At 34.1% G+C, this 27,797-nt stretch overlaps 1 protein-coding gene and 1 long non-coding RNA gene across 3 annotated transcripts; both read right to left on the bottom strand.

Moving 5' to 3' along the window:
• Positions 1-2,993: 2,993 nt before the first annotated feature.
• Positions 2,994-8,225, bottom strand: LOC131637151 (uncharacterized). Of its 2 annotated transcripts, XR_009294281.1 has the most exons (4): positions 7,884-8,225; positions 4,457-6,651; positions 3,503-4,357; positions 3,068-3,423 (listed from the first exon to the last, which is right to left on the bottom strand). It is a non-coding gene; the product is annotated as an uncharacterized LOC131637151 (long non-coding RNA). The 2 variants fall into 2 exon arrangements; XR_009294282.1 differs by having other exon boundaries at positions 2,994-3,423; positions 4,457-8,225.
• An 18,587-nt stretch (positions 8,226-26,812) lies between these two features.
• Positions 26,813-27,292, bottom strand: LOC131637150 (uncharacterized). Its single transcript, XM_058907737.1, has one exon. It carries the CDS (start codon positions 27,290-27,292, stop codon positions 26,813-26,815), a length of 480 nt encoding a protein of 159 aa, XP_058763720.1.
• Between the last annotated feature and the right edge of the window lie 505 nt (positions 27,293-27,797).

Genomic DNA, 27,797 nt, shown 5'->3' with positions numbered 1-27,797 from the left:
CCTTTGTTTCCAAAACCGTGAACCTGGCCAAGTTACAACCCTTAAAAGTCCTAATTGAAGTAGGGTTTATTTTGAAAGCGCACTCCGATGAGATAGTGTTTAACTGACTCCCAATGAACCGAGACTCATATCCATGTTGGTATCGTACGTTTGCTTTATCTTCCATATGCAAAAATTGAGGTTGTGTCAACTAGTGATCTGTTCACAAGAGGTCGCAACCTCATCTCATAAAAAGTTTCTTTAAACTTCAAGAATAACATAGGCTTTGCATTAGAATCATCACTTAGAATTAACATTCTTTTGCATGCAAAATATGTGCTTAACATCAAGGAAATTTTCAAGAATGAGAATCAGCGAGCAACTTGATCATGTCAAAGTACAAAAGACTCGAGAACTCCGAGGAGTAAAAGCTAATCATTTCTAATGTTGACCATCAAGGGGCGTGCTCTCCAAAAACTCCGTTGGACATTAATAGTTAATGCCTTCCTTGATTACCTTTGAGGGGAAGAGTTTGAAGACTTTGTTGAGCGTGGTAAAGTTGTTTCCATGTTTGTTGACTTCAAAACAAAGAAAGCTTGAGGATTCTAGTAAGATATACCTAATCAGGGGCAATTAAGTCGAGGTTTGACCTCTCAAATTCAGCATATCTGGGGCAATCATGTCGATAAATCTCTTCGAGCCTTGATCAATCTGGGGCAATCAAGTCGAGAAATCTCTCCTGAGTTCAACCAATCTGGGGCAGTTACGTCGAGATCCGACAAATCTCTCCAAGGATCCTTTGGGGCAAATCCCTCCATAAGTCACGAAGCATGGAGGACAATTCTGAGTTTTTTTTGTCGCTCCATGACCATAGGAGTTTATTTCTCCTAGAAATTTGGTCTCTCCTCAAGCATAAGGGTTTATTCCTCCTAGGAGTCGTTCTACTTCCCTAATCAAAGCTCCTTATCTGGATTTCTCATCCCCAACATGGTGAATCGAGGGAATCTCCTCAAACTGAGAATCCTCCAACCAGCGGCACATGGTGAGAAGTCAGAAATCATTCTTCAAGTCAAAGAAAAGTGCATCTTACAAATCAAAGTCCAATATCTATTGGCACCTCCACATGGTCCTTAACACTAAGGGGATTTTCCCTGGTGTTTACCTCACTAATGCCTTTATTTGGCACTCTGCATATAGCGCTCACTGCATATAACATTGCATCCTCAAAAGCGTAGCATATCCATCAAAATGGAACATTACGCCACAGAAAAATTCAAACATGCATACAAAGCATAAGCCAGATAATACAAATCCGCACCCAGTCAAGACAATAATACATCCCCACACAAAAAGTTGTCCTTACAAGTTCTGATTGATATCTGCTACTACATTTCAAATCTCTTCCAACCACGGTGCCGAGGCGAGGTATCTTCAATCTCTGATGGGTGTCTGACACAATGTCTTCTTTTCTCCTGATGTTGAGTCGATGTTGAGTCATAGATCGTAAGAGATCTTATTCTTTCAGTCCTGAAGATCATGCTTAGGTCTTCTCCTGATGTTGAGTCGATGTTGAGTCATAGATCGTAAGAGATCTTATTCTTTCAGTCCTGAAGATCATGCTTAGGTCTTCTCCTGGTGTCGAGTCGATGTTGAGTCATAGATCGTAAGAGATCTTATTCTTTCAGTCCTGAAGATCATGCTTAGGTCTTCTCCTGATGTTGAGTCGATGTTGAGTCATAGATAGTAAGAGATCTTATTCTTTCAGTCCTGAAGATCATGCTTAGGTCTTCTCCTGATGTTGAGTCGATGTTGAGTCATAGATCGTAAGAGATCTTATTCTTTCAGTCCTTAAGATCATGCTTAGGTCTTCTCCTGGTGTCGAGTCGATGTTGAGTCATAGATCGTAAGAGATCTTATTCTTTCAGTCCTGAAGATCATGCTTAGGTCTTCTCCTGGTGTTGAGTCGATGTTGAGTCATAGATCGTAAGAGATATTATTCTTTCAGTCCTGAAGATCATGCTTAGGTCTTCTCCTGATGTTGAGTCGATGTTGAGTCATAGATCGTAAGAGATCTTATTCTTTCAGTCCTAAAGATCGTACGAGATCCTCTCCTGATGTCGAGTCGATGTTGAGTCATAGATCGTACGAGATCTTTTCCTTTCGATCATTGTTTCATACAACCATTCTCTTTGAAAACCCCGTGTCGGCACCACTACCACGTTACAAGCTACCCCATTTCAACCCCTCACTATAAATATTTCCACCAGAAAAAGAAAAACTCTCTTTCCCCAGCAGATATCAAAAATAAAAAATAAGGATAACACTTGCACCGTCTTTTCAGGACAAATTTCTGGTCTTGGTATTTAATCTTCTTCTACCTTGAATGTTCGAAAGGCTAACGCCAATCTCACCTTCAGGTTTAAGACGATTAAATAGGGGCAGCTGTCATACCCCAAATTTGCCCTACCCTTAATTTCTAACTGGCTTATGCATTTCACAATCTCATGTACATACCTCCCATTAGGTCATTAACATAACATGCATCATTAATCAATAAACTCGGCATGGGATCGAGGTCATAGATAGAGCTGAGGTTTCACAGGGTTCAGTGTTCATGCAGGCTTGTTTCTACTGAAGTTTTCAATTGATCATGGATTGAAGTTTACTGATACATCTATGGTATGGTCTTATGATCATCGTGGGCTTTTTCTCAACACTTGGATTTGTTCATCCCTTGAAGTTTAGTTTCATTTTCACTCACGACGCAAGTCATTGCTCTAGAGATTCATTGCAAGAGTGAATTTGGACAGAGAATGGTATACGGTGTTAATGTGGCTAAGCTATAGGTTTAGAAGCAAAGTTTTAAGGATTTGACTTTTGGGTCAAAGTCAACCATGAAAAGTTGACTTTTGACCAAAGAAGTTTATGGTTTTCATTTTACCTCGGTGCTACTTGATTCAAATATCACAAGGATTGGAGTCTATGAGGAGTTTTCGTGAAATCATTGCAAGAGTGAAGCTATAACTAAAGGCTTTCTTATTGGTAGTTGGATTCAAGCATGGTGAGTAAAGTAATGGCAAAAGATTTGATGTTTCAAAGTGTAGGGAGGAATTTTCAAATTGCTTTTGAAAGGAAGAAAAAGCTAAAATCTATTTGCACTACAATTCAAGCTTTCAGTCATGTCTAAAAGGATACAAGTTCCATTCAACATCCCTATCATTACATGGGTCAGAAGCTATTACAGGGAGTTTGTCAAACAAGCCAATACAATCATACAGTCTTGCATTAATACATACATTCACATACACTCCAAAATATATTTGAAATAAGTCTTGGTTCATAAAAATACATTCCACATCCATTTACTAACAGTCCCATACACATCGGAGCCAATATCAGTTCAAATCAAGTCATCGTATCTTGCATCCATCCGAGAGAAAAGACCTGCATATTTGTGAACATACATGAGTCATGAGTCAGCCTACCCTACCTTCACAGTTCAAAACTACCATACAATACATACCTAAACTGGCACCATAAATACATAATTCAAAACGATCACAAAAAAAAAGCGAAACACTCTTGAGGTACACTTGAATCTGACTCGGCACTATCAAGCCAACATTAAATCAGTCCCACCCCATTCAACCATAGCAGTCACTCAGCCACAATATTCACTTCCTCATGCTGCTCCAAACCTGCAATATCAGAATGTCTCAGTTCAGTATCATCATTCATCATGGTTCAGCCATACATAAAACCAAATTCAGACTCAAATCTAACAGCATATTCAAGTCCTGTCTGCAGTCAGCTGATGTTCAACACTTAAACACTCATCACAATATTCAAGCCATCTTCAAGTCATGTACACCTGCCACTATTCAAAACCAACTTCCAGTACCAAGCACATCCATTAAGTATTAACATACATTAGTTCAATACAAAAAGAAAACAGCCCCTACACAATTACCATTCAAACCTGCTGCCATACACATACTAACCACATACCTTTTTAATTCCCAAAAATAATAAACCACAAAACCCCTTAGAATTCGAACCGTCATGCTACACTAAACTAACAATACCAATTTCCTAATAACCTATGACAACTAACTTTCAGCAGACTTTCGTTTTAATCTTTACACTACTGACAGAAGCAAAACTACCAAAAAACAGAAATAAATCTAACCCTCCGCCACTGACTTGTTCTGAACCATTGCTACAGTTGATTGTGTTAAGTGATCCAAGCTCCCATCTTAGAACCAAGTTTCTTCCAAACCATACCCTTTCTAACATATCACACCAGACCTGCAATTGCGTATCAAAACGCGTCACCATTTCGAAAGGCATAGAAATCCAGAAGTTACATTACAAGAGCCTGCATACATAGAAACAATGTTAGTCCCACATTCAAGAAATCAGAAAAAACTATGCTGCAATCATGTTAGTCCCACATTCAAGAATTCAGGATCATTACCCAATCAATGCCCGTATAAAAAGTCAGCTCCATTCACCTGCAGAAAAGGGGACCGAAGAAAAAGCACAAGCTTCATCATCGTTTCGCTTGCAAACGTTGAAAGAAGAAGTGTACAGTTAAAAGTTCAAACACACGCTTCATCCTCACTCTGCCACCACTTCATCGTCCCACGCCATTTCACTGATTCATTCTCATTCCTCTCAACGCGCAATCTCTCTGCAACTCAATCTTACTCGCAAGCTCTCAACTCGCATCTCTCAACGCAGCAATACACAACAACATAGAAGAAGAGCAAATCGAAGAAAAAGAAGAAGAAAAACCAAAGAGAAGAATGTTTGAATCGGAGACAATGAAGCAAAGAACATAGAGAAGTACCTGAGACGCGCCAAGGTGGATTTCTGATTCCGTTGCTAATGGCTTCTAGACATCATCGAATTTGCGCGACTGAGTAATAGAAGGAGAAGACGAGTCGAAGACGGAGGGTGGCTGAGGTGACATCGGTTGAGTTTTCGGAGACACCGCTTCTAGGAGGCACTCACCGGTGCGGCGGCGTTCGTAAGAGGAGACGTCGGAGAGCAAGAGAGGAGAATCGAGGTTGATCGAAGAGAGCTCGACGGAGAAGCAAAAGGGAAGCCGCCGTCTTCAACCACGAGCGAGGAAGGAGAATTTCTGAGACATCCCAATCGGTATCGTTAACCCTAATTCCCAATTTCTCCATTACCATTTTATTATTTTGTTCTGTTTTAATTTTTTATCATGGTAAAAACAAAAAACTGGTTGAATTAATCTGAACATGGCATTACTCTTTGGGCCTTCACCGAGATTCAACACCTACAGGGCCCATCACACGTTTTTATCAGAGAAACTGAACCAAAAAAAAAAAACCTCTTTCGGGCTATGGGCCCTGCATCATTGCTAATCATACCAGTAGTTTCAATTCTCACCCCCTGTATGTTTGGATTTGATTCTATTTTCATTTTTTGCTTTCTTTTGATTTTTTATCCATAAATCATTTTTAACCCATATAAAAAATACTTATAAAAATAAGTAGATTTTGACATTAATCTTTTGAACTCATTTCTTTCATAAAAAACCATAATAATAATAGTAGTTTTAATCCACTTTTGTGCTATATTTTGACTTGTTCTTTTTCATGCCTTCATGCTATTTTCAATATTCTACTTAGAGTTTTATTTTTCATGCTTCTTTTAAACCCTAACCTTAGGTAGAGGCCATGATAATATTAGGTAGAAATTCCCCATTCATATTAGGCTAGTTTCTATTTTCTTTTACAACCCTAAAACATCTAAAAATATTCAAAATAAACTCCCATAAAAAATACCAAGAAAACTCATAAAAAATGACTAATAAATACTTTGACTAATAAAAAGGGAATGGAAGCTTGTAACTTCTCTTGCTTAAGGGATGTTCGAGTGCTTGGAGCTCCCTTGCTTAAGGGTTCCATTCAGGCGTAAGTTCCCAACCTCTAAAAAACACAAACCAAAGAGTAACTCGAGTTTCCCTTGCTTAAGGGATTTCCTCGAAACACTCAAACTCTCTCTCTCTTCTCTCGTTTTCTTAAGGGCACCGTTATTTCCGCTCCATTGCATCCTAGGTTGTCCCCTTGTGCAAGAGCGCGAGCGTTAACGCCGCCCAACTAAAAAACACAAAAACAAACGAAACTATGGAGCCGAACTACGGCGCTCTGATTCCTGAAAAGGATACGTAGGCATCAAGTCGCGGGGCTTGAACGAGCACATTTGTAAATAATCCTTCTTTTCCCCGTATTTCTTTTTGCATGCATTCGCATATAGACATAGACATAGTACACACCCTTTAGATAGAAACAAACATAGGTGGATACCATCGAGTACGATGGGCGCGAGGGGTGCTAATACCTTCCCCTTGCGTAACCGACTCCCGTACCTAGATTCTCTGGTCGCAAGACCCTGTTCCTTCCTTTGTTAGGTTTTCTGATATTCCTTTCCCTTATGGGATAAATATATTGGTGGCGACTCTGTTCATTTTTCGCGAGCGTGCGACAGGCACCACTGAAATTTCCTCAAAATCATGGTTCATTTTTCCATCAAATCTCAATCATAACTTGTTAGAGATCTTAATTAATGAGTTGCTTCCATGTAATTGAAGTTCTTTGTAGCAATCAAAGAAATTACAGCTTCAACCTTGAGTCTTCTCTGAAATTATAATGACAAGGAAATTAGACATAGTTACATATCGCTCAACGATAGACCCAACTACCCCTTTCCATCAACTTAAAGAAACGTCTTTTCTAAAATACAAAGACATGAGAATTGTCACACCCAAATCGGACAATACCTCATAACCGTAATGGCACGGACTTAAAGTTAATCGGACCAACAATGTTAATCAATTAATAAAGTATTAATCATGTATTTCAAATTTAGTGCATATGTGGAATTGCAAGAGAGGTCATACCAACTAAGTAATTGGGTACTGCAACTAATATGATTTTAAAAATATCAATGGAGAAATAAATATTCAACATGAAACAGATGAAAATTGTTTTATACAAACTTAAAATGGTTATTATTTATCAATGGAGCAATTGTGATTCTTCAACAAACATTTCATAAACTACACAATAGCAAAGAACACAAAACATACACCCTCTCTCTACATCTATAAGTAAAAACACCAAGTTTATTCAGCCAACATCATATTAACAAGTTTTCTAGAAGTTTGAAAACACAAACAGAGCAAAACAAGCTTGTTCAAATTCCAAATCAAGATCAATTCACTTCAAAGGAATAACTGATAGTGTTATTAGTCTAATCTTAACAAAACCTTAGAGGTTTAGAAAACAAAAATCAAGGAAATTTGTGTATTTAGACTTACTAATTTAGAGTCGGTTTGCCATTTGAATCGACTTATTCAAATTTATCTACTATCATAAGTAATCGTGAAACTAGTGAAACAACTTAGTTCTAAAGCTGTTTTCACCTATAGCTTATTTCCATCCAAGATAGCCTGATAAAACAACTTATAAAATAATAACAAAAAAACACTAAATACTTACACTATACAAGTGTATAACTTTATCCATCAACCTTTGTCTAGTAACTTTGGAATCAGTTTCTTCTAACAACATTCTAAAGAATATTCATGATAATTTTATCTAATTTAAATATTATATCAGGATATTCATGATAACTATATCTGAAAATTTTAAAATCAACATCAACTATACCTTAAAATTAGTAAAATAGAATATCGATAGTATCGATCAGAGAAAAATGCACAGTTGTAGCAAAGATCGAAAAGAGATGCTGCAACAACAAACTGTTATGATAGAAACCGTGTAAATCGGAGAAAGATATTCTTCAGATAAGTTTTATTAGAGTGAATGAGTGATTCTGTGAGATTTGATTCAAGAAAAACCAATTACCTCAAGTATTAGGTTTTGAGAAATGCGTGAGCGATTTCGAATGGTAAAGTAACTGATTAGAAAGTTGAAGTAGCGATTTCCGAAGAGAAAGTTAAAGCAGTGATTTTCAACGAAGAAGGGGAAGTTGAAGCTTCGATCAATGAACGAGAAGTTGCGATTTCAATCGATTATGAAGAAACAAGGATTTCGATCGATGATAGAGAAGCGGCGATTTTGATTGATAAAGGAGAAACATTGATGGAGAAATAATGATTTTGATCGGAGAAATTACGGTTTCGATGGAGAAAAAGTGATTTTGAAAAAAGTGATTTTGAGGGAGATTTTCCGTCTGAGAAGGATAAGTAATTCTGGAGAGAAGTAATTTGGAGGAAAATGGTTTTACATGAGTTTTTTATGATAAGAGATTTTTTTATTAAAAAATGATTTTCTTTAAAAGTATGATAATATGTTTTAAGAAACCACTATACCGATGGTAAATAATATTTAATCTTGAGTTAAAAGGTAGTGCACTGACAGTGTAAAATAGTTTTACACTATCATTTAATAGGGCGTCATGAATGTGCATGTCATTAAAGTTTTTTTTAAATAAAAGAATGTTTTAATTAAATGCATGGTGGTGATTGGTTGACAGTGTAAAAATATTTACACTGTCAGTGCATGACCCATTTTCTCTTTAATCTTTTTTATTTATATAATTGGAATTAAATAGATGTCTTTTAAATTGAAATTAACTATGAAAATAATTTGTAGTAATCTTTTGGTAGCTAATCTCTTAATTTCTTGTAGTGAAAATCAAATGTAACCCAATCAAAAATAGAGATAATAAAATAATAAAAGAACAAACAAAATAAAAAAAATAAATCATATTCTCAATAATTTCATAATATTTAACAAAAGTATTATTTGCTAATGGATTTTTATATTTGGAGCCTATATTTGTGGTGGAAAAACTTATGACTTCAGAGGAATACTCCTAAATCTAAAAGATAGTGATAAAAAAATAGCAATGAAAGTTTACTAAAAATGGGAAGAGATAGTGATGTTTCAGATTTCACTTGATAAAAAAATAAGGTAATGATAAGAATACAAGTGATCTCGTTGCATTTATCTAAAGGTTTTAATGGCATAATTTTGTTTTGAACACTTTGATTAATTGGATAAATTCTTATCTGGGTTTAAAAGATTAGTGTAAATTACCTGATTTTAATAAATTTCAAATCAATGAACGATATAAAAAAATTCATACTGAGATAGCTGTTTTTTTATTCAAATTTAAATTTAAATTTTTATAATACTTTATGAGAAAAGGGGTGATGTATTGACAGTGTAAAATATTTTTACACTGTCAACCAATCACCACCCATATATCCAATTAAACCAATTTTTTATTAAAAAAAAACTTAATGACATAGCATATTTATGATTTTCTATTGGATGACAGTGTAAAATTATTTTACACTGTCAGTGCACTACCGTTTAACTCATACTTTATTTGTTTCAAAATAATTATTATAGATGATTATTTCACAGGATTAAAAAAATATAATAAATAAAAGCGAATATTTTTATCAAACTATTTTTATTCTTATTTATTATTGATGTATTGAAATTCATTAATATAATAATGAATTGAGAGTATTACTTAGAAAGTAAAAATGAAAGATACTCCTCTCGTCCTAAAATAAGTGTCATAATTGACACTTTTATACCGATTAAGAAAATGCAATAAATGAAACAGAGATTAACAATATTACCAAATCATTCTGATTTTTTATTGGTGTATTCTAATTATCATTAATACAATGTGAGATAAATTAATAATAAATTATGAGTATTAATTAGAAGATACAATGGAAAGAAAAAAACTATAACTGTTTTAGAAATTAAAAGCGACAGTTATTTTGGGACAAATAATTTTTATAAATAGGATATTTATTCTGAGATAGAGAGAGTAAAATTTAGAATTGCATTGCAAAAATAAATGCGACAATTATTTTGCGACAAATAATTTTAATTTTATTAAAAGTTGAAATTATTTTGGGACTGAGCTAATAATGTTTTAGAACTTGATGAAGAAAAAGTCTTTCAAAGCAGTAATGGTCCGTTAATTTTTATTTTTTTTAGCACTTTAATTAAATAGAGAAATTCTAACAAATAATTCAAAAAATTAAATAAAAATACCAGAATGTCTTTCAGAAATAATGATGGTCGGTTATTTTTTTTCTTTCTTTTCACACTTTAACCAAATAGATAAATTCTAACAAAAATTACAAAGAACAATACAGATTATAGAATTTTAATAGAATCAAATCAAGAAATTGATAAATAAAAAAAATCCATACTAAAACATCTTCTTTATTTAAACCTAAATCAACATTAGCACTACTGTTTCAAAACTCACACTTGATGAAAAAATGATAATGACAAGAATATAAGAAAGCCTTGTGCATCATCTAATGGTTCTAATGGTTTTTTTTTTTAAATAATCTAATGGTCAGATTTTTTTTTCCAACACTTTGATTAATGGGGAGAATTTCTAACCAAGATTTAAAAGAATGCAAAATTTTAAAAGTGTTCAAATGAAAAAGTAATAAATCAATGTTTTAACTTTGTTTTTTACCAATCATCATTTTAACATACAAATTTTCAAAAAATTTCAATAAATATTGATTTATTCAACCTTAAAATGTTGAGAGAGAAACTCCAACCTCTATCTAACCTCTAAAACTAAACACATAAACCCAAAACACAAAAACAAGCAACAAGAATTAATGGCGTTGAACAAGCAAAACAGAGTCACAAATAGGGATGGCAATTTGGCCCATCCCCAGTAGGTACCCACAAAAATACCCATATTGAGTAGGGTAAAAACCCGCAAAAATGGGTACGGGTACGGGTAATTACCCATTAAAATATGCGGGTATGGCTGCGGGCACGTGTACCTTACTACCCACCCCGCTCCATACCCGCACTACATGTTTATATAATTTTATTTGTATTATTATATAAAAAATGCATGTTTCTACTTTTTTTTAAAAATATATCGCTATTAAATCTTTACACATTTTAATAAAAGTATTTATTTGTTTCTTAACTCAACAATAAAAAGCATAATTTTTTTAATATTGTTAAAAAGACTTAAACTATATGATATTTTGTAATTAAATGATTTAATTTTACTATAAATGCGGGTAAACGGGTACGGGTATGGGCATTGAGGTACCCAAAGGGTACGGGTATGGGTATGAATATTGATACCCATGTGGGTTTGGGCTCGGGTACGGGGATTCTTTTAAACTACGGGTATGGGAATGGGTACTACAGTACCCTGCCCATTGCCATCCCTAGTCACAAACAAGGATGATGAAGATTGGCAAGAAGTGCAGGGAAAGAGAAACAAGGCAAGGTGGGACACAACAAAAGGAAAATGGAAGAGACATGGAAAGGTCATAACTGATTCTCGTGGAGCAAAGGAAATGTTTGAGATCTTCAAAAAAATTGGGGTTATTGAGGAAGTAGTCATACCGCCAAGAAGAAACAAATGGGGAAAACGGTATGGTTTCGTCGGGTTTCGAAATGGGGAGGTTGCTAGAAGACTAGAAGTGGCTTTGGATAACATTTTCATAAAAGGATGTAAACTTAAGGCGAATATACCGTGGTTTCAAAGGGGAGACACGAAGAGAGAGGCTCTAAAAGCTGGAGAAAATATACCACTACACTAAGGGAGACTACATGAAAAAACTCATATGGGCCCAAAGTTTAACATTAAAGCAAGGAACGACGCAAGATATAGGGTGATTAATGATAATATCAGAGAGAGATCACATGCTCAAGTTGTTCGTAGTAATGGGCAAAAGGGTGTTGAAGATTACAAATGGAAAGAGGTATGAGGGACAACGTGGAAAGCAAAGGAAAAATCGAGTTTTGCACACTTGCAGTTCAACGTGGAAGAGGAGAATCTCACAAGATTTCAAAATGTGTTTATTGGCATCAAGGTCACTTAGAGCTAACCTTTGTTTGTAAGAAGAGGCAGTTACATAGGGCTTGAAAACACTTGTGGATAATGATACAAAATGGATTGAAAAGTGGTTCATAGAAATCCTCCCTTGGAAACCAAATGATATAGATAACGAAAGATTAACATGGCTATGTTGCTTGGTATTCCTTGTCAAGCATGGCTCCCCAAATTCTTTGAATTCATCACCTCACCAATAGGAAAATACGTATGCTCAGATGATGATATGAAGAAGCAAGGTAACATGGATGTTGTTAGGATTATGGTACAAACAAAGTATTGTTTTGTATTGAACCAAACATTCAATGCATAAATGAATGATAATGTGTCTAATCTCAAAATTATGGAAGACATGCATGTTCCAAAATGAATTGTTATACCAAAGGAATTGGAAATTGATAGCGTGCAAGACGATGAATATGAATCGGATTCTGAGGAAGAATTTGAAAACTCAGATGATGATAATGGCGCATGGAAAGATCAAGATGAGGATATTGATTCGATAGGCTCAGTTGTAAAAGACAGTCAGACAAGAAATGATTCGTTGGTGCGAGGTGTAGAAAACCTGGATAAAGCATTGGTGGTGTACAAAGGAAAAAGCAATGATGGCAATGTAATTTATGGCGGAAAAGACAACATAGAAAAGCAGATCTTCAATGTTCATTCTTCATTCTTCTTAGTTCTTCTTCGTCCCAAACACAAACATGCCACAAAACTTAATTCGTCAGCCCCAATTTCGATGATAAATTCAAACATTAATAAAGATGATGATGCTGGTAATGATAGATCATTGAAATTCTCTAGAGGCTTGATCATTTGTTGTTATTCTATCAGCAATTCTGACATGCGACAAGGAAACAATTATTTTTGGAAGGAAGTGGAAAAAGACTTTTCAACCAAGGTGTGGAAGAATATAAAATATTCGGGTATTTTAGGCAAGGAAGATGACAAAACTATTGAAGCAGGCATAACGACAAGCAATAAAAGTTTTGGAAATATTTATCTGGGAATTATCGTGTCCACAGAGATTGTGAGAATGCCATTCAAGAGTTTCTACGATTTCGAACTCGGGTTAAATTGAACAAATGATAAAAGGATATAGATAGGAAAAAATAAACAAATACATTCTTAGAAAAGAAACAACTTATCAGACATGTAAATATACTCACTCGTCTCAAACGTAAACTTACCGACCCATTGTACTCAACCTACGATACTCATCTATGTTATCACGTATCTCTCAGATCAGTGTCCATCTCTGGAGCACCTACGAGATCAACTCACAACTAAGGTTAGCTATAACACAAAGTCGCGAGAACATCCGTATTCTCGCGTCAGCGATCTCTCGCGCACCGCTCAAATACGAAAGCATTACGTACAGATACAAACAGTGAATGCTAGCTCTAAATCTATCTCTGGAGTTCAGAACCAACAGATTATCATCCTAAATAAAGATTTAAGAAGTTTATCTCTAAAGCAACCCAAATCCATAGCACAGAGCAAAAATTCAGGACAACAATCAACACAGATATGTAAAGCAAGTTTTATATAACACCATGGACGATAAATATACATAAGATTCGAGTAAATATACAAACAAAACCCAACACAAAAGAAATACATAAAGAAGAGAAGAGATAAACCAAACATCTCGCGGGTTATCAGCTCCGGTTGATGAGAAATCCACCTCCAATCTTCCAAGTGCATGACCCGGTGTTGTTTTCTAAGCTAATCCTACTCTAAGAATGAAGTTGAGGGTGTTAGGACTCAAAAATACCCAACCCATGACCTAAAAATGTGATTTTTCCCTTTTTAACAAGTCTGAAAATCTTCAGCTCGCTTGGCGGCATAGAGATCTGCTTAGCGGACTCTGCTGTCATGAAAAAAAATAGATTTTGTTTTCGCCATAACTCGAGAACCGTAACTCCGATTTGCGCCCGGTTCGAAGTGTTGGAAAGCTTCTTCAATGCTCTATCTAACAATGAAAAATGGCAACCAAATTGATGATTTTTATCATCCTTATTTTGAGCCTTATTCTTTGATGAATTGGTAAAATTTGCATTCTTGAAGCTTAGTCTTTGGTCTTTATTACTCAATGCTCCAAATATGCATGAATACCTATAAAATGAATGAAAAATTATTAATTGGTATAAAAATGAATCAAAAACACAAGTATGCACATATTTACACATAAGTTAGGATTTTATTACAAAAACCATTATAGAATCGATAAGTGCCACAACTATATACTCAAAATATCGACATTTTGGCACTTATCAAAAACATATGAGGAAATTATAAAACAAATGGAAGTAAGACATCAAGAAAAGAAGAACACAAGGAAGGAGAACTCTATTATCGTCAAATGATTATTATGACTTACAATATAAGAGGATATGGTAATTTGGCAAAAAGAAGAAGAGTGAGCCAGATTACCCAAAAAAGAAAAATACAATTGTGTTTCATCCAGGAGACAGAAATAAATGTGATGCTTGAGGATATGGTGAGAAGTTTTGGGGGTAAGGGGAGTTGGATTGGTCTGCCCAATGAGCGGAAGGTTTGTCTGGTAGCATGCTCATCATCTGGAATAAAGACACATTTCTTTCCAAGTACAATTATAGAAGGAAAGGATTCCTTGGAGTCAATGCAGAATGGAAAGGTAATAACTACTATTTCATTAATGTATACTCTTCATGTAACATTAGAGATAAGAGACTATTATGGTCAGATTTATTGAATATTAAAACCAATTTCCAACCTGGGGAATAGGTAATTAGGGGAGATATTAATGCAATTAACAATAAATAAGAGAAAAAAAGGAAGGGTAACCCTCCCAGCTATAGGGAAATGGATGAATTTAGGTCATTCATAGATCAATTGAACCTAATTAACATGCCAACAGTGGAGAATGAATTCACCTAATCAAATGTTGGGGCAGGGCGAGAAGTAGATTGGACATAATTATAGTTACTGAGAGTGTGGTTGAAGATTGGAAAATCGTGGGTCAACTGGTAGGAAGAAGAGACATTTTTACCATAATCCAGTCTAGATTAAGTCAAGTAACCTAGATTGGGGGCCCAAACCTTTTAAAGTTATAAATGGGTGGTTTGAACATGAAAAATTTCTGACCTCTATGAAGAATGAATGGGATTCCTTTGTTGGGAGAAAAGCTTTTATAACCATAGAAAAATTCAAACTCTTGAGAAACAGGCCTAGGTGGTGGAATATAAATGTTTTTGTGTGGCTAGACTTAGGGATTGGAGAGATTATGGTGGAGTTTAATTATTTGGAACAGCAAGCTGGTAATCTATCGGGCTCTAACAATGAGGCAGTCAAGGTTGAGTGGGTTAAAGCACCAGAAAAGTATGGGACAAACTTAATCTCAAGAGAGCTTGTTGAAACAGAAATTTAGACAAAGATGGCTGCAAGAAGGGGACCAAAACTCAAAATTCTTTCATGCTGCTATGAAATCTAGATATAGAAGGAATACTATCTCATCAGGAGCTTCTAATGGATAAAGGGTTCAAAGTGTTGTGGAGGTTAATGAGGCTGTTAAGAATTTCTTTGCAGAGAAATTCAAGAACATGAGATAAATAGACCGGGATTTGATATCTTGGAATTTAAGATGTTGAGTGAAATGGATAGGTTGTAGTTAGAAGAAAATTTTTCAGAGGAGGAAATAAAGGAAGTAATTTGGGAGAGTGTAGGGGGACTGAATTCCAGCACTAGATGGTTTTGGCTTTGATTTTCTAAAGAGATGTTGGAATGTTGTGGGGGTGGACGTTACAAATTTTAAACAGGAATTACATAAGAGTACAAATCTTTCCAAGGCCATGACATCATCTTTCTTATAATTGATACCAAAGAAGGATAACACTCAATACCTTGTGAACTATAGACTCATTTTCCTAATTGGGTGTATGTACAAAGTGGAGGCAAAAATTATGGCAACTAGACTTAAGAAAGTAATTGGCAAGGTGGTGTCAAATTCACAAACAACTTTCATTCCAAGGAGGCAAATAATGGATGGCATCTTGGTGACTAATGAGATTATTGATTTTGCAAAGAGAGAGAAAAGGAATTGCTTGATGTTCAAGGTTGATTTTGCACAAGTACTTGACAGTGACGATTGGAAATATCTAAAAGAAGTTATGAGGAAAATGGGGTTTGGGACAAAATGGCTTAAATGGTTAGATGCTGGTGCTTTTCATAGTAACATGTATGTCCTAGTCAATGGTAATCCAACAATTGAGTTTGAAGTTACTAGAGGATTGAGACAGGAGATCCTCTATCACCCTCTCTCTTTGCTATAACTGTAGAAGGACTTGCAAGAATGACGAGGAAGGTTGGAAGCATTGGTTTATTCAAAGGTTTCAGTATTAATGATATATTATCCTATGATTTTCTATAATTTGCAGATGATACCATATTGGTTGGTGAGGGAATTTGGTCTAACCTATGGGGAATATAGTCAGTTCTAAGAGGTTTTAAGTTGATTTCAGATTTAAGGATAAATATGTGGAAAAGTAAAATATATGGAGTAGGGATTAAGGAGAATTTTTTACAATCAGCTTCTTGCTTCCTAAATTGTAAAATTGATTCCATCCATTTCAAATTTCTAGGAATCATGGTGGGAGCTAACCCTATAAAGTATGCAACATGGAAACCTATATCACAAATTATGAGATCTAAGCTAGCTTGTTGGAAAGGGAGGTTCTTATCCATAGCTGAGAGGGTTACATTAATTAATTAGGTCCTGAACAATCTTCCTATACAAGATTGTGAGATATTGGATTGAACTCTAGTATGGTCGAAGGGTAGCTTCTTGGTTCGATAGGATTAAGCATGAAATTGAAGGTTGTTCACATGCTTGTGTCGAAGATGCTAGGGTTGTTAGCATGTTAAATTAGGTTTTAGTGTTTAAACCCTAATTTGTTAAGTTAGTTTGTTTATTAAGTTGGCTTGTGTAATGGGCCATGTGGAAAAAGTCCATTAGTTAGTATGTTAGGTTTTATTATAAATAGCATACTAGTCTCTCATCATTGCAACACACCAAATCCTAATTTAGGGTGAGAGAGGTTATTTGTTATTCTTGTAAACTTGTAATCTTGTTTTCTAAGAGAAAGTAAAAGAATAGCAGTTATAACCAATTCTTGTGTTCTTCTTCTTCCTTGTTTTTCATTCATCCCTTTTTTTAATACTTTGTTCTTGGCATTGAATTCACAACAAAGATCTATCATTCTATAAAGCCCCGACTAAAGTCACCAAGGAAATCACAAAAATACAAAGAAAAGTTCTTTGGCAGAGATTTGCTGAAGCCAAAGGAGTCAAATGGATTAAGTGGTCTCAGGTATGTAAAGATAAAGAAGTTGGCGGTCTAGGCATTAAAGATGTTCTATCTTTTAACAAAGAATTAATGTCCAAATGGATTTGGATATTTATTCAAGAAGATGGGGCAATTTGGAAAGGCATCATGCAATACAGATATGGAGATCTAAAACTTTGCTATTGGTTTAATAAATTGAGGGGTATTAGGAAAAAATGCTCACTATGGTGAAGGGACTTATTCTCTAAGGCTATGTTTGGGAGTTTGGAGGGGAATGGAGGGGAGGGCTTTGGAAAATAGGAAGAATTTGGTGAAAAGGATAAAAAGATTCTGGGTAGGAGGGTTTTGGAGGGTTTGAGTTTATTCATAACACCAAAAACCCCATGAAATGGGGGAAGTAAAAAGTTGTATTGAATGAGGGTTTTGGAGGGTTTGGAAGGGCTTACATAAATTTTCCAAATATCTTTTAGGTTGTTATAGTATTCTGAAAATTAAAAGTTTAGTAATGATAATAACTCTTTTATCATTCTAAATATCTTTTAGGTTGTTATAGTATTCCAAATATCTTTAATGGTAATGATAATTTTGTTTAGAATGATAAAAGAGTCATTATCATTACTAAATTTTTAATTTTCAGAATACTATAACAACCTAAAAAATATTTGAAAAATTTATGTAAGCCCTTCAAAACCCTCCTTCAATACAATTTTTGAGTTCCCCCATTTTATGGGGTTTTTGGTGTTATGAATAAACTCAAACCCTTCAAAACCCTCCAACCCAAAATCTTTTTATCCTTTTCACCAAATTCTTCCTATTTTTCAAAGCTCTCCCCTCCCTTCCCCTCCAAACTCCCAAACACAGCCTAATGGTGGTAAGGAAGTATCTAAAGGTTTTGAGAATTATGTTTCATCCAAACTAGGATCTAGTGATACTACAAAAAATATGCGAGGGAGCATTACAATGGAAGAACAGGGGCTGCGAGGGAGAAGAGAGAATGAAACAAGCAGAAGAAAATGAGAAGTTCCTAATCTGAAACGTAAATGTTTTGGTTTTTTGAATTGATATATAAGGAAATCAGCGACGTGGTCTTCACGTCGCAACATTGCCACGTGGGATGCACGTCGCTACCCTCAAACGGTCATAATAATAATTACACACTCTGCCACATATGTAAAAGTGGCAGAGCTATTTTCCCAATAAAATGTTGCGACGTGGGAGTAACGTCACAACTCAAATCCAAAAAATTTCAAACCTCCCTTCAACTACAACGTTAAAGTTTTTATTTTTTTTATTTTTTACTTTTAAGTAGCGACGTGGTACCCACGTCGCAAATGTTTTTAAAAAAAACAACCCCTGGCTTCTTTGATTATAACGTTGGATTGATTTTTTTAATATAAAAGTTGGTTGTGACGTGGGAATTACGTCGCAACTACTCACATGATTGCCACGTCGCTAATTTATGTCGCAGGGGACCACCTTTTTTTAGTGTGAAGCAAAGGCCTTCTGGTTTCACCGATGGCTTGGTCAAGTCTTACTTTCAGTACAGTTTGAGAAAATATTCCAATTGCAGGAGAACACATTCATTAGTTTTGAAAACATGGGTGTATGGTCCAATCTGCAGTGGGTATGGAATCTCGATGCCTATTTAGCAAAGGTGGACACTATGGATACTGAAGCAATAGAAGAAAAAGGAGCTTATGCAAGTTATGGCAGCTGTATATCCCCTATGCGATCTACAAAAGATGTTGTGATTTGGATTATTGGAGCTACTAATCAATTTTATGTCAAAGAAATGTATTGCAAAATTATGCAGGATATGGAACATCAAGTGTTAGAGGTCCAGCTGAGCGAAGCTTTGAAACAGGTTTGGATTACAAAGGTTCCTAACAAAGTAAAGATCTTTTGCTCACCAGAATACATGACACACTCATGCATCATTCAATGTTCAGATATATATACGTTTTCAACACTTTTATTAACAGTTTTTTTATATATAATTTGGATTTAAAAGAAAGAACGGTACAAATTAGATAGCTTCCTTATTTAAATCTAAATCAATGTTTTAACTATTGTTCCAAACTAGCTCTAATGGAAGAAAATGGTAATCACATTAATGGAAGAAAATCATGTGCTTCATCCATGTGTTCTAATGGTACCCATGTGTTATAATGGTCAAGTATTTCTTTTCAACAATTTTGATTAACTAGAGAAATTCTAACTGTACATTAAAATAAGACTACAAATTACAAAATTTTGATGAACTCAAATTAAAGAAAATGATAAGTAAAAAGGATACACATGTAAGATAACTTACTTTTTAAACCTTAAGTCTAACTTTTTTTACTATTGTTTCAAAACTCGGAGTTGAGTTAAAATATGGGGATCACTAAAATTCTTGCCTCGTATCATCCAAGAGATACAATAGTTATATATTTCTTTTCTACATTTTGATCAACTGTAGAAATTCAATCTATAATTTAAAAGGAGAGTACAAATCTCTAATGGATTTAGATGAAAGAAAGTGACGCTATTATAAATATTATTATTTTTTAACAAAAATTTATCTCGATAAATTAACCAACCAAGATAAAATCATTTTTATTAGGTAACTTAATTTTAATTTTAATTTTTAATTAAAAAATATATCATTTATTCTCTCAGCTGTGAGAAAAATCGAAAGGAAAGATCCCTCAGAAACAAACTTTAATTCCCAACAATTATAATTTTGTGTTTTATTTATAATTATAATGACAAATTTTTTCTTTTAATTTCAATATTAAATATAAATAGCTTTTCCTTTCGTTCACTTGGTAAAATTGAGGAGAAAAATACCCTTATTTTATATAAAAAGTACCACGTACATATTCATTCCCTAAACCTAACTCATCTTTCTACCTCCAAACTTCATTTTTCATTTTTGTATCTATATTTCTCCTTTATCTAAACTCTATTTTGTGTTATTCTTGTTGTTAATTTTGTTGTTGTTGTTGTTACGTAAACTCCATGCGATGAAACGTATATTGAATGTTAAGTTCGGAAGGGAATCCAAGTCGGTAAGTGCGTGGGAATGTCAAGGTTCATCTTGAATGTGTATTTTTTTAGTTGCCAACAGTTGGAGTGGCTTATTGAAAGTCCTTTTGTTGTTTATCTTCCTAAGTAGTGTTTGTGTTATATGACCACAGAGCATGATGTTCGCACATTGTTGGAATTAAGTAAATCCTAAATCCCATTTTTGTGTGCCATCGTAGAGGTGCGAGTTTCAAAAAGGATTTGCAAGTTTAATGCAAGTCGGATTGATAGATTTGAAATTGAGATTCCTGAAGGTGTATTGCATAATCGATCACCTCTAGAGATAAATAGAATGTTAGACGCTTGAGGATCCAACCTATATGAACTGTATTCATTGTAAGTAAGTCTTGGGCGTATCACTCTTATGACTAATGAGAGCCATAATGAGTGAATCCAGAAGAGACTTATCGAGTGGTGATCATGAAGAAATCAGTTAAGTATCTTGTTAATGACATTTGGATAATTCACTCAGATACATGGCCTCGAAGCTAAACCTCTATGAATGTGCTACCTAATGTATACAATGCTACCATCCCCTATAAGCAAGATTCATGAGTTATCCTTCCAGGCAAGTGTGGGAATTAAATATACCTAAAGTTAAGCGTGTAACTCAGATCGTATTTTTGTAAGAACACGAGCTAGAATTTCCATGAGATGGAGTGGGACAATCAAAATAAATAATTATGGTCAGGAAGTGTGATGTCATCCCAAGATGTGTAACTGAATTGTATGGCTCTGTGAGTAGTGTTAGAAACTAAAATTTGCATCCTTTATGGGTTAAAGTCCCAGGGAAGTGTCGTCTCATTGATGACTCAAAGTTCCTTATTGGTATTATTTTGTTAGTTGGTTGGAATCATGTGTCAGCACAACCTAATGAGTGGGTTAGAACTGTAGAGGACTCGTAATATAATAAAGCAATAAGAATCGGGTATTGTCAGACTAATATATATTAATTGCAACCAACACAAGATAATCCTAAATGTTTTATACTCTTATGGTCACAATCGTGTGACTCCTCCATATCAATCTTTTGGCGGGTGTTGCTCTTATTTCAACCTTTGTGTGTTGGCGAAAAAATTATTCTATCGGTGGATGTTGATAAGGTTCTAGTATTAATTTGGGCAGTAAGCACTATGGAGGGAAACTGTAGATTTTCTATAGAGGCCCATAAGCTAACCAGTAGTGCCTATGAATCTCATGTGTTACATGTGGTTTGAGTCAGAATAGCGCATTGGAGAATGATGGATGGAAGAGCTCAGTAAATCTTCATGGAGGATCAGGGAGATAATTACTCATAGGAATGGAGGTAAGACACTTTCGCACCAAATGGGTGATACCTTTTTGAAGTTTACGTATGTCAGGGAGTTATGGATCAGGCAAAGAATTGAACTAAAACAAAGTCAAGTGTTAACTTAAATCAGAGATGCAATAAGTGTTTTCATCTCATTACTTAGGAGAAATTCAGAGATGAATTTCAATTTAAGGGGAGGAATGTAATATCCCATATACTCTTAATGCTTTATTTTTTGTCAGTTGAGACAAATTGAGTAATTAATGAGCTAAGAAGAAATTAAGTTTCTAATTAAATCTCTTAATCCTTACTAGTTAGTAAGTAAGGGTAAATTGGTAATTTAGCAAAGAGTGAAATTTTGGAGATTTAAAGGTTTTGGCAAGGGTATAATGGTCAATGGTCAAATTAAGTTCACAAAAGAACAAATTATGTTACTATATATTCTTCCATTTTTCACTTCCTCATCCATTTTCTCATTTGTTAGTAAGAAAGAAGAAAGAAGAAAGAAAGAAGTGAAAGAAGAAAGAAGAGAGAAAGAAGAGGAGATGAGATAAAAAGAAGAAGCTCATCATCATTATCATCACCAACTTCATCCTAATTTCATCATCTTCTTAATTAAGGTGGTTTCTTAGCTAGTTTTAGCATTAGGGGAAATTTCATAAAAAGTGGGAGTTAGGATTTTGTGAAATCGATGTTTGATGCATGAATTCCTTGTTGTGTTGTATGTCTATTATTGTTAATCAATTATGTTTGATGTTATTTGTGATTTACATGATGATATGCTATGAGAATATGCATTGAAGTTATGTTGTTGTGGTTGTTGTATGATGATATGGTGTGTTTGATTTCATGAATTATGTTGTTATGATTGGAGATTTAGGAGGTTAAGAAGTGATGAAAATATAATGGTCTATATACCCTTATATGATGCTTAATTTATGGTATGAAATGCTTAGATACGTTAGAATAAGATTATACATGGTTTAGAATGACAAGGTTGAAGGAGATGTGTTTAGAAGTGATATTTTTGGGGAAATTGTATTGCACAATCGACTGCAGTGATGAACCAATCGATTGTCTTTGTGAATGTTTGGAGAATTTATGAGTTTTTCCATATGACAATTGATTGCACTTCTGTGACAATCGATTCTCATGCACAGATTTTCTGTTTTTACGCTTAGTAGAGAGTTGAGGAGGTTTTGGAAACTCGACTGTACCACTATGACAATCGATTATTTCCCATGTTTTCACTATAAATTGAGTTTCGTAACTCCGTTTGGGGCATGGTCAGATGTGTTAGAAAGGTAGTCCAATGCTCTACCATTTAGTAAAGAGAAAACCATGTTGGTATTCCAATTAATAAATGGGTTATCGGTTATCAACTAGTATGCATGCTTATGAATTATGATAGGATATATATGTGCTAAATGACTAATAAAAGAAGAAATTCCATGACGATGATTAAGAGTAAAACCTAGAGTCGTAGCTAGGTGAATGGAATTAGAAAGATAACTTAGGTTATGGTAGATCACTTAGGTTGCGATATTCAAATATGAGAGGTGCCTCGGTGTACATCCATGAGCGACTAGTCGCTAGAGATGATTCGTCCCATCTACGAGAATGCTGAAGGTATGGATGGAGAATGATATCATAGTTGTGATTCAACTAGCTTGTATGGAGATACATTGTTATATATTGGTATTTATGATATCAACCCATGTTGATTGTGATATGATTAGATGGTGTTTGATGAGAATAATCACGTGGTGATTAAGGAAAAAATTGTATATTTGGGAATAACCCCTATTCATGTATATCTTGAGCTCAAGACTCATATAGAGTAGTACTTGAGAAGGCGAATGGTTATTTGCTGGATACCAAGACCCAAGTCCATAGTCCATGGATTCAGATCAGCGTGGGAGAAGTATTCCATGCTTTGGGAAGTCAGTGACATGTGACTCTAATCGGTGAATTCGGATTGATCTGAGACATTCCTTGTTGTGTAGAAAATTGTGACCTGTTTCCGTAGTCCGTGGATTTGGATCGGCCGAGGAGAAATTGTCTGAGGAAGTAGAGATCTATGACCCGTGTCGATAGTACTAGATGTTTAGATGATGAAATATACTTTGTTGTGCATTCCCAAATAACGATTCATTGAGTTTTTGTGAACTCATGTTGTGTGTTTTCCATACGAAGCATGATACCCTTAAAAACACTTAGGTCCTTGATATGTCGTGTGCATGATACATAAGTAACAAAAAGAGGAAAGGCTCAAGTTAAGAAATTGGTAAGAGATCCCTTTAAATTCGAGTGGACCCACCATATAGAGAAGTCATTAATATTATTATCTCACCCCATTATTATTGTTGTTTTTCAAATGGTTATTTGCAAGTTAAAGGAAATGATAAGCTTGTCTGATGATGTTTCAAAGACTGTTATTGTTCGTGATCTTCCGTTGTGGATTATGTGCATATGTAGATATTGTAGATAGATCTTAATTTTTGTTTAGGCACTCTTGTATATCATTTGTCATAATATTGTATATTATTCTTTTGGATATATATATATATATATATATATATATATATATATATATATATATATATATATATATATATATATATATATATATATATATATATATGGGGACGACTCAAGTGAGAACACTTGATTATTATGAGAAATGAGAACAATGAATCACGACCATTAAATTTTGATTTTGTTGATTTTAATGGACTGGATTGGTTTCTCTTTCTATGATCCTTAATATTTATTTTAAATCAATATAGAAAGAGAAACCAATCAAATCCATTAAAATCAACAAAATCAAAATTTAATGGTCGTGATTCATTGTTCTCATTTCTCATAATAACCAAGTGTTCTCACTTGAGTCGTCCCCTATATATATATATATATATATATATATATATATATATATATATATATATATATATATAATCTAGATTACCTATTTTCTATTTTTTATTACTGAGACAATTTACCGGATAAATTTTTTTTTTACAAATTAAATAGGACAATAGTTAAAGAATATTGCATCAATGCTTTATTATTATAGTAAATTTTTAAATAAATGATTCATATTTTTTTAATAATAGAATTGAGAGTAGCTTTTTGGTGGGAAAAATGATCATTCCCCTAGATTTTCTTTTGGCTCCTTTTATTTATTATATTAAAAATTAAATAAGAATTAAAAAGTTAAACAAAAATGAAAAAATCTTGTCACGAAATCTCCATTTACACCTTCACACAAAAACAAATATCTCTGAAACCATCCTTGTCTCAAACCTTCACGATAAACCAAAAACTCTAATCTTCTCTGAAACCAACACCTTCAAACCTTCAAAAGAAAAATGAAAAATGGATGAAACCAATCTTTTTTGAAACCAAAAACCTCCGATTCTGATTAGCTCTTCCTTCATCTTCATCTTCATCTTCATCTTCATCTTCATCTCCTTCGTGCATGTCTCCTTCTACGTTTTCAACATTAAAACTAATTAGTGGAGTTGCAAAAGCAGTTGAAGGGTCTTTATTCGTTTAGCATTAGCATTAATATGTGTATTGAAAGTTGCAACAACATCTTCTAATTTGAGTGAGGTATGAATTCAACTTTTTCTTCTTTTCTTATTTCTTACGCGTTTTATAGTTATTTGTTTTGCTAAGAAAATGCGAGATTTCAAGGGAACCACGAAATGACACGATATTGATTTCGTTGATTTCGTTGATGCTTTTATTTTTTACTTGAACAATGAATTGATAAAACCATTTGAAAACTCAAAAAAATAGTTGAATAAAAAAATGATAGAAAAAATGACAAAAGGATCGAGCTATTTAGTAAAAAAAATAAGAAAATAAGAAAAACAGTTGAAGATAACTGAAAAATCAACCAAATAATTTATGTTTATGATTTTTCTCATCTTAATTTAAAGGGTTAATACCTATTTTCACCCCTGCCATATGGGGTTGGTTTGAAAAATCCTCCTGCCAAAAAAAAAGTTGCGAGAATTCCCCTAACATTTGAAGATTCTCTCGTTTTAAACCTTGTAAAATATTTGTTTTTAAAATCAACCTTGTCATTTGAAGATTCGGTCATTTTGAACCTTATAATCTTGTAGATTATGTCATTTTAAACCCTCTGGAATATGACGGGCAAGGTTGGTTTTACTAAAAAAAATAATTTAAAGGGTTCAAAATGATAGAGTCCTTCAAGTGGCAAGGTTGGTTTTAAAAACAAATATTTTATAAGGTTTAAAACGACAGAATCTTCAAATGTTAGATGAATTTTTGCAACTTTTTTTTTTTTGCAGGGGGATTTTTCAAACCAACCCCATATGACAGGGGTGAAAATAGGTATTAACCCTAATTTAAATGTTAGAATAATATAATTTATTAAAATATTTATAGTTTATATTATTATTTATAATTTGTAGATAAAATAACTAAATGTTACAAAATTGTATAAATTTAAATAAATTGTGTTAATTATTTGATATATAATATATACATAATACATGGATGTAGCAATTGCAAATATTTAGAGTAACCTTATATTTCTACCATATATAATGTTCATAACCACCCAACTTGCATGACATCAAGATCATATTTAATGTAAGAAAAATGAAGTTGAGATGAATTATCTAACAAGATATATTGGTGGTGTTATTTTTTAATGAAATACATGACTCCAAAAATTATACTTAGGTTTAAATGAATCTTTAGTCTCTGTAAGTTAGTGAGTTTTTGATTTTCGTCCCTGTAAGTTTTTTTTGTTGGTATGAGTCCCTATATCTTACTTTTTGCTTGCGGTTTAGTCCCTAAAGCCAAAATCCGCAGGAAAATCTGCAAGTTTTCCTGCGAATTTTCCTGCGGATTTTGATTTTAGGGACTAAAACAAACGCGAAAGTGAAATATAGGGACTCAGATCCAGGAAAAAAACTTACAGTGACGAAAATCAAAAACTCGCTAACTTACAGAGACCAGAGGTGCATTTAAGCCTTATATTTAATTCATGAAAATGAGAAAAAAAATCTATTACGTGTGATTTACCAAATATTAAAATACTATGTGTAGTTTACCAAATATTAAAATACTAAAATGTGAATTGTTTGGAGAATATATATACTTTTATTCCACAAAACACAGAAATACACCCGATCCAAAGGGATCCAGGGTTCAAATCATTCCAACCATACAATCTTTAATCAAAGCTAGCTAATACTCATATTGCCTACATTAACATGTCCTCTAAGATGTTTAGATAGGCTACTTCTAGTTACTATACTAGTCTTAATGCTAGAAGTAAGCTCACTGCCTATGTCAATTTGGTTAAAAATATGATCATTCCTAGCTTTCCATAGGAAATAAATCGTCTCAGCCAATGCCACTTTAAGCAATTGTCGCTTCCAACCTTTTCTATTACTCTCTTGTATCAGCCATCTCTTTTCTTCAGACCATTGCCTAGGGGTTCTCGAGTAACCAATCCATTGTAGAATGGTCTGCCATATGGTGTTTGTTTTCCTGCAAGAAAAGAAAAGATGATCAATTGATTCATCTTCAAGACAGAAAGTGCAGCTCTTTTCAAGCTTCACACCAAATCGGGTGAGTCTATCTTTTGTAGCAAGTCGCCCCATGAAGAGTAACCACAATTGGAATTTCGCTCGAGGTCTAGCAACGTTTGAGTAGAACATTCGTTTCCATTCTACTTGTTCCTTTTCCCCACGTATATCTTTGTACCAGCTGGCTGTGTGGAACTTCTCTTGTTGTACACTTTGATTCCATTTCTGTCTATCCACGATTATGTTTCTATTCTTCAGGATTTGCTTGAGGATCCATGAAGAATTTACAGCATACTACACCTGGAAAATATCTCTCCCCTTCACATAGTATGTATCAAGCCATTTGACCCATAGTTTATCTTTTTTTCCTTGAATATTCCAAAGAAGTTTTAACATGGTTGCTTTATTCCAATCCTCAAGAGAAGTGATATTTAATCCTCCTGCACACCTTGGATCACATACTGTACTCCAGGCTACAGGAGCCTTCCTGCTGCAATCTTTGCCACTCCAAAGAAAGCTTCTACATATGGCCTCCACTTGATGTATTATCTTTTTTGGCAATGGAAACACCTGCATCCAATAAACAGCCACAGAAAACAGAGTGCTTTTAACTAGTTGGCATCTACCAGCAGAACTG

This window comes from Vicia villosa, unplaced genomic scaffold (genome assembly GCF_029867415.1).
Source record: "Vicia villosa cultivar HV-30 ecotype Madison, WI unplaced genomic scaffold, Vvil1.0 ctg.001929F_1_1, whole genome shotgun sequence".
NCBI classification, from domain to species: Eukaryota; Viridiplantae; Streptophyta; class Magnoliopsida; order Fabales; family Fabaceae; genus Vicia; species Vicia villosa.
The sequence above is the reverse complement of the archived record's forward strand: the minus strand, read 5'-3'. Positions and strand labels throughout refer to the sequence as shown.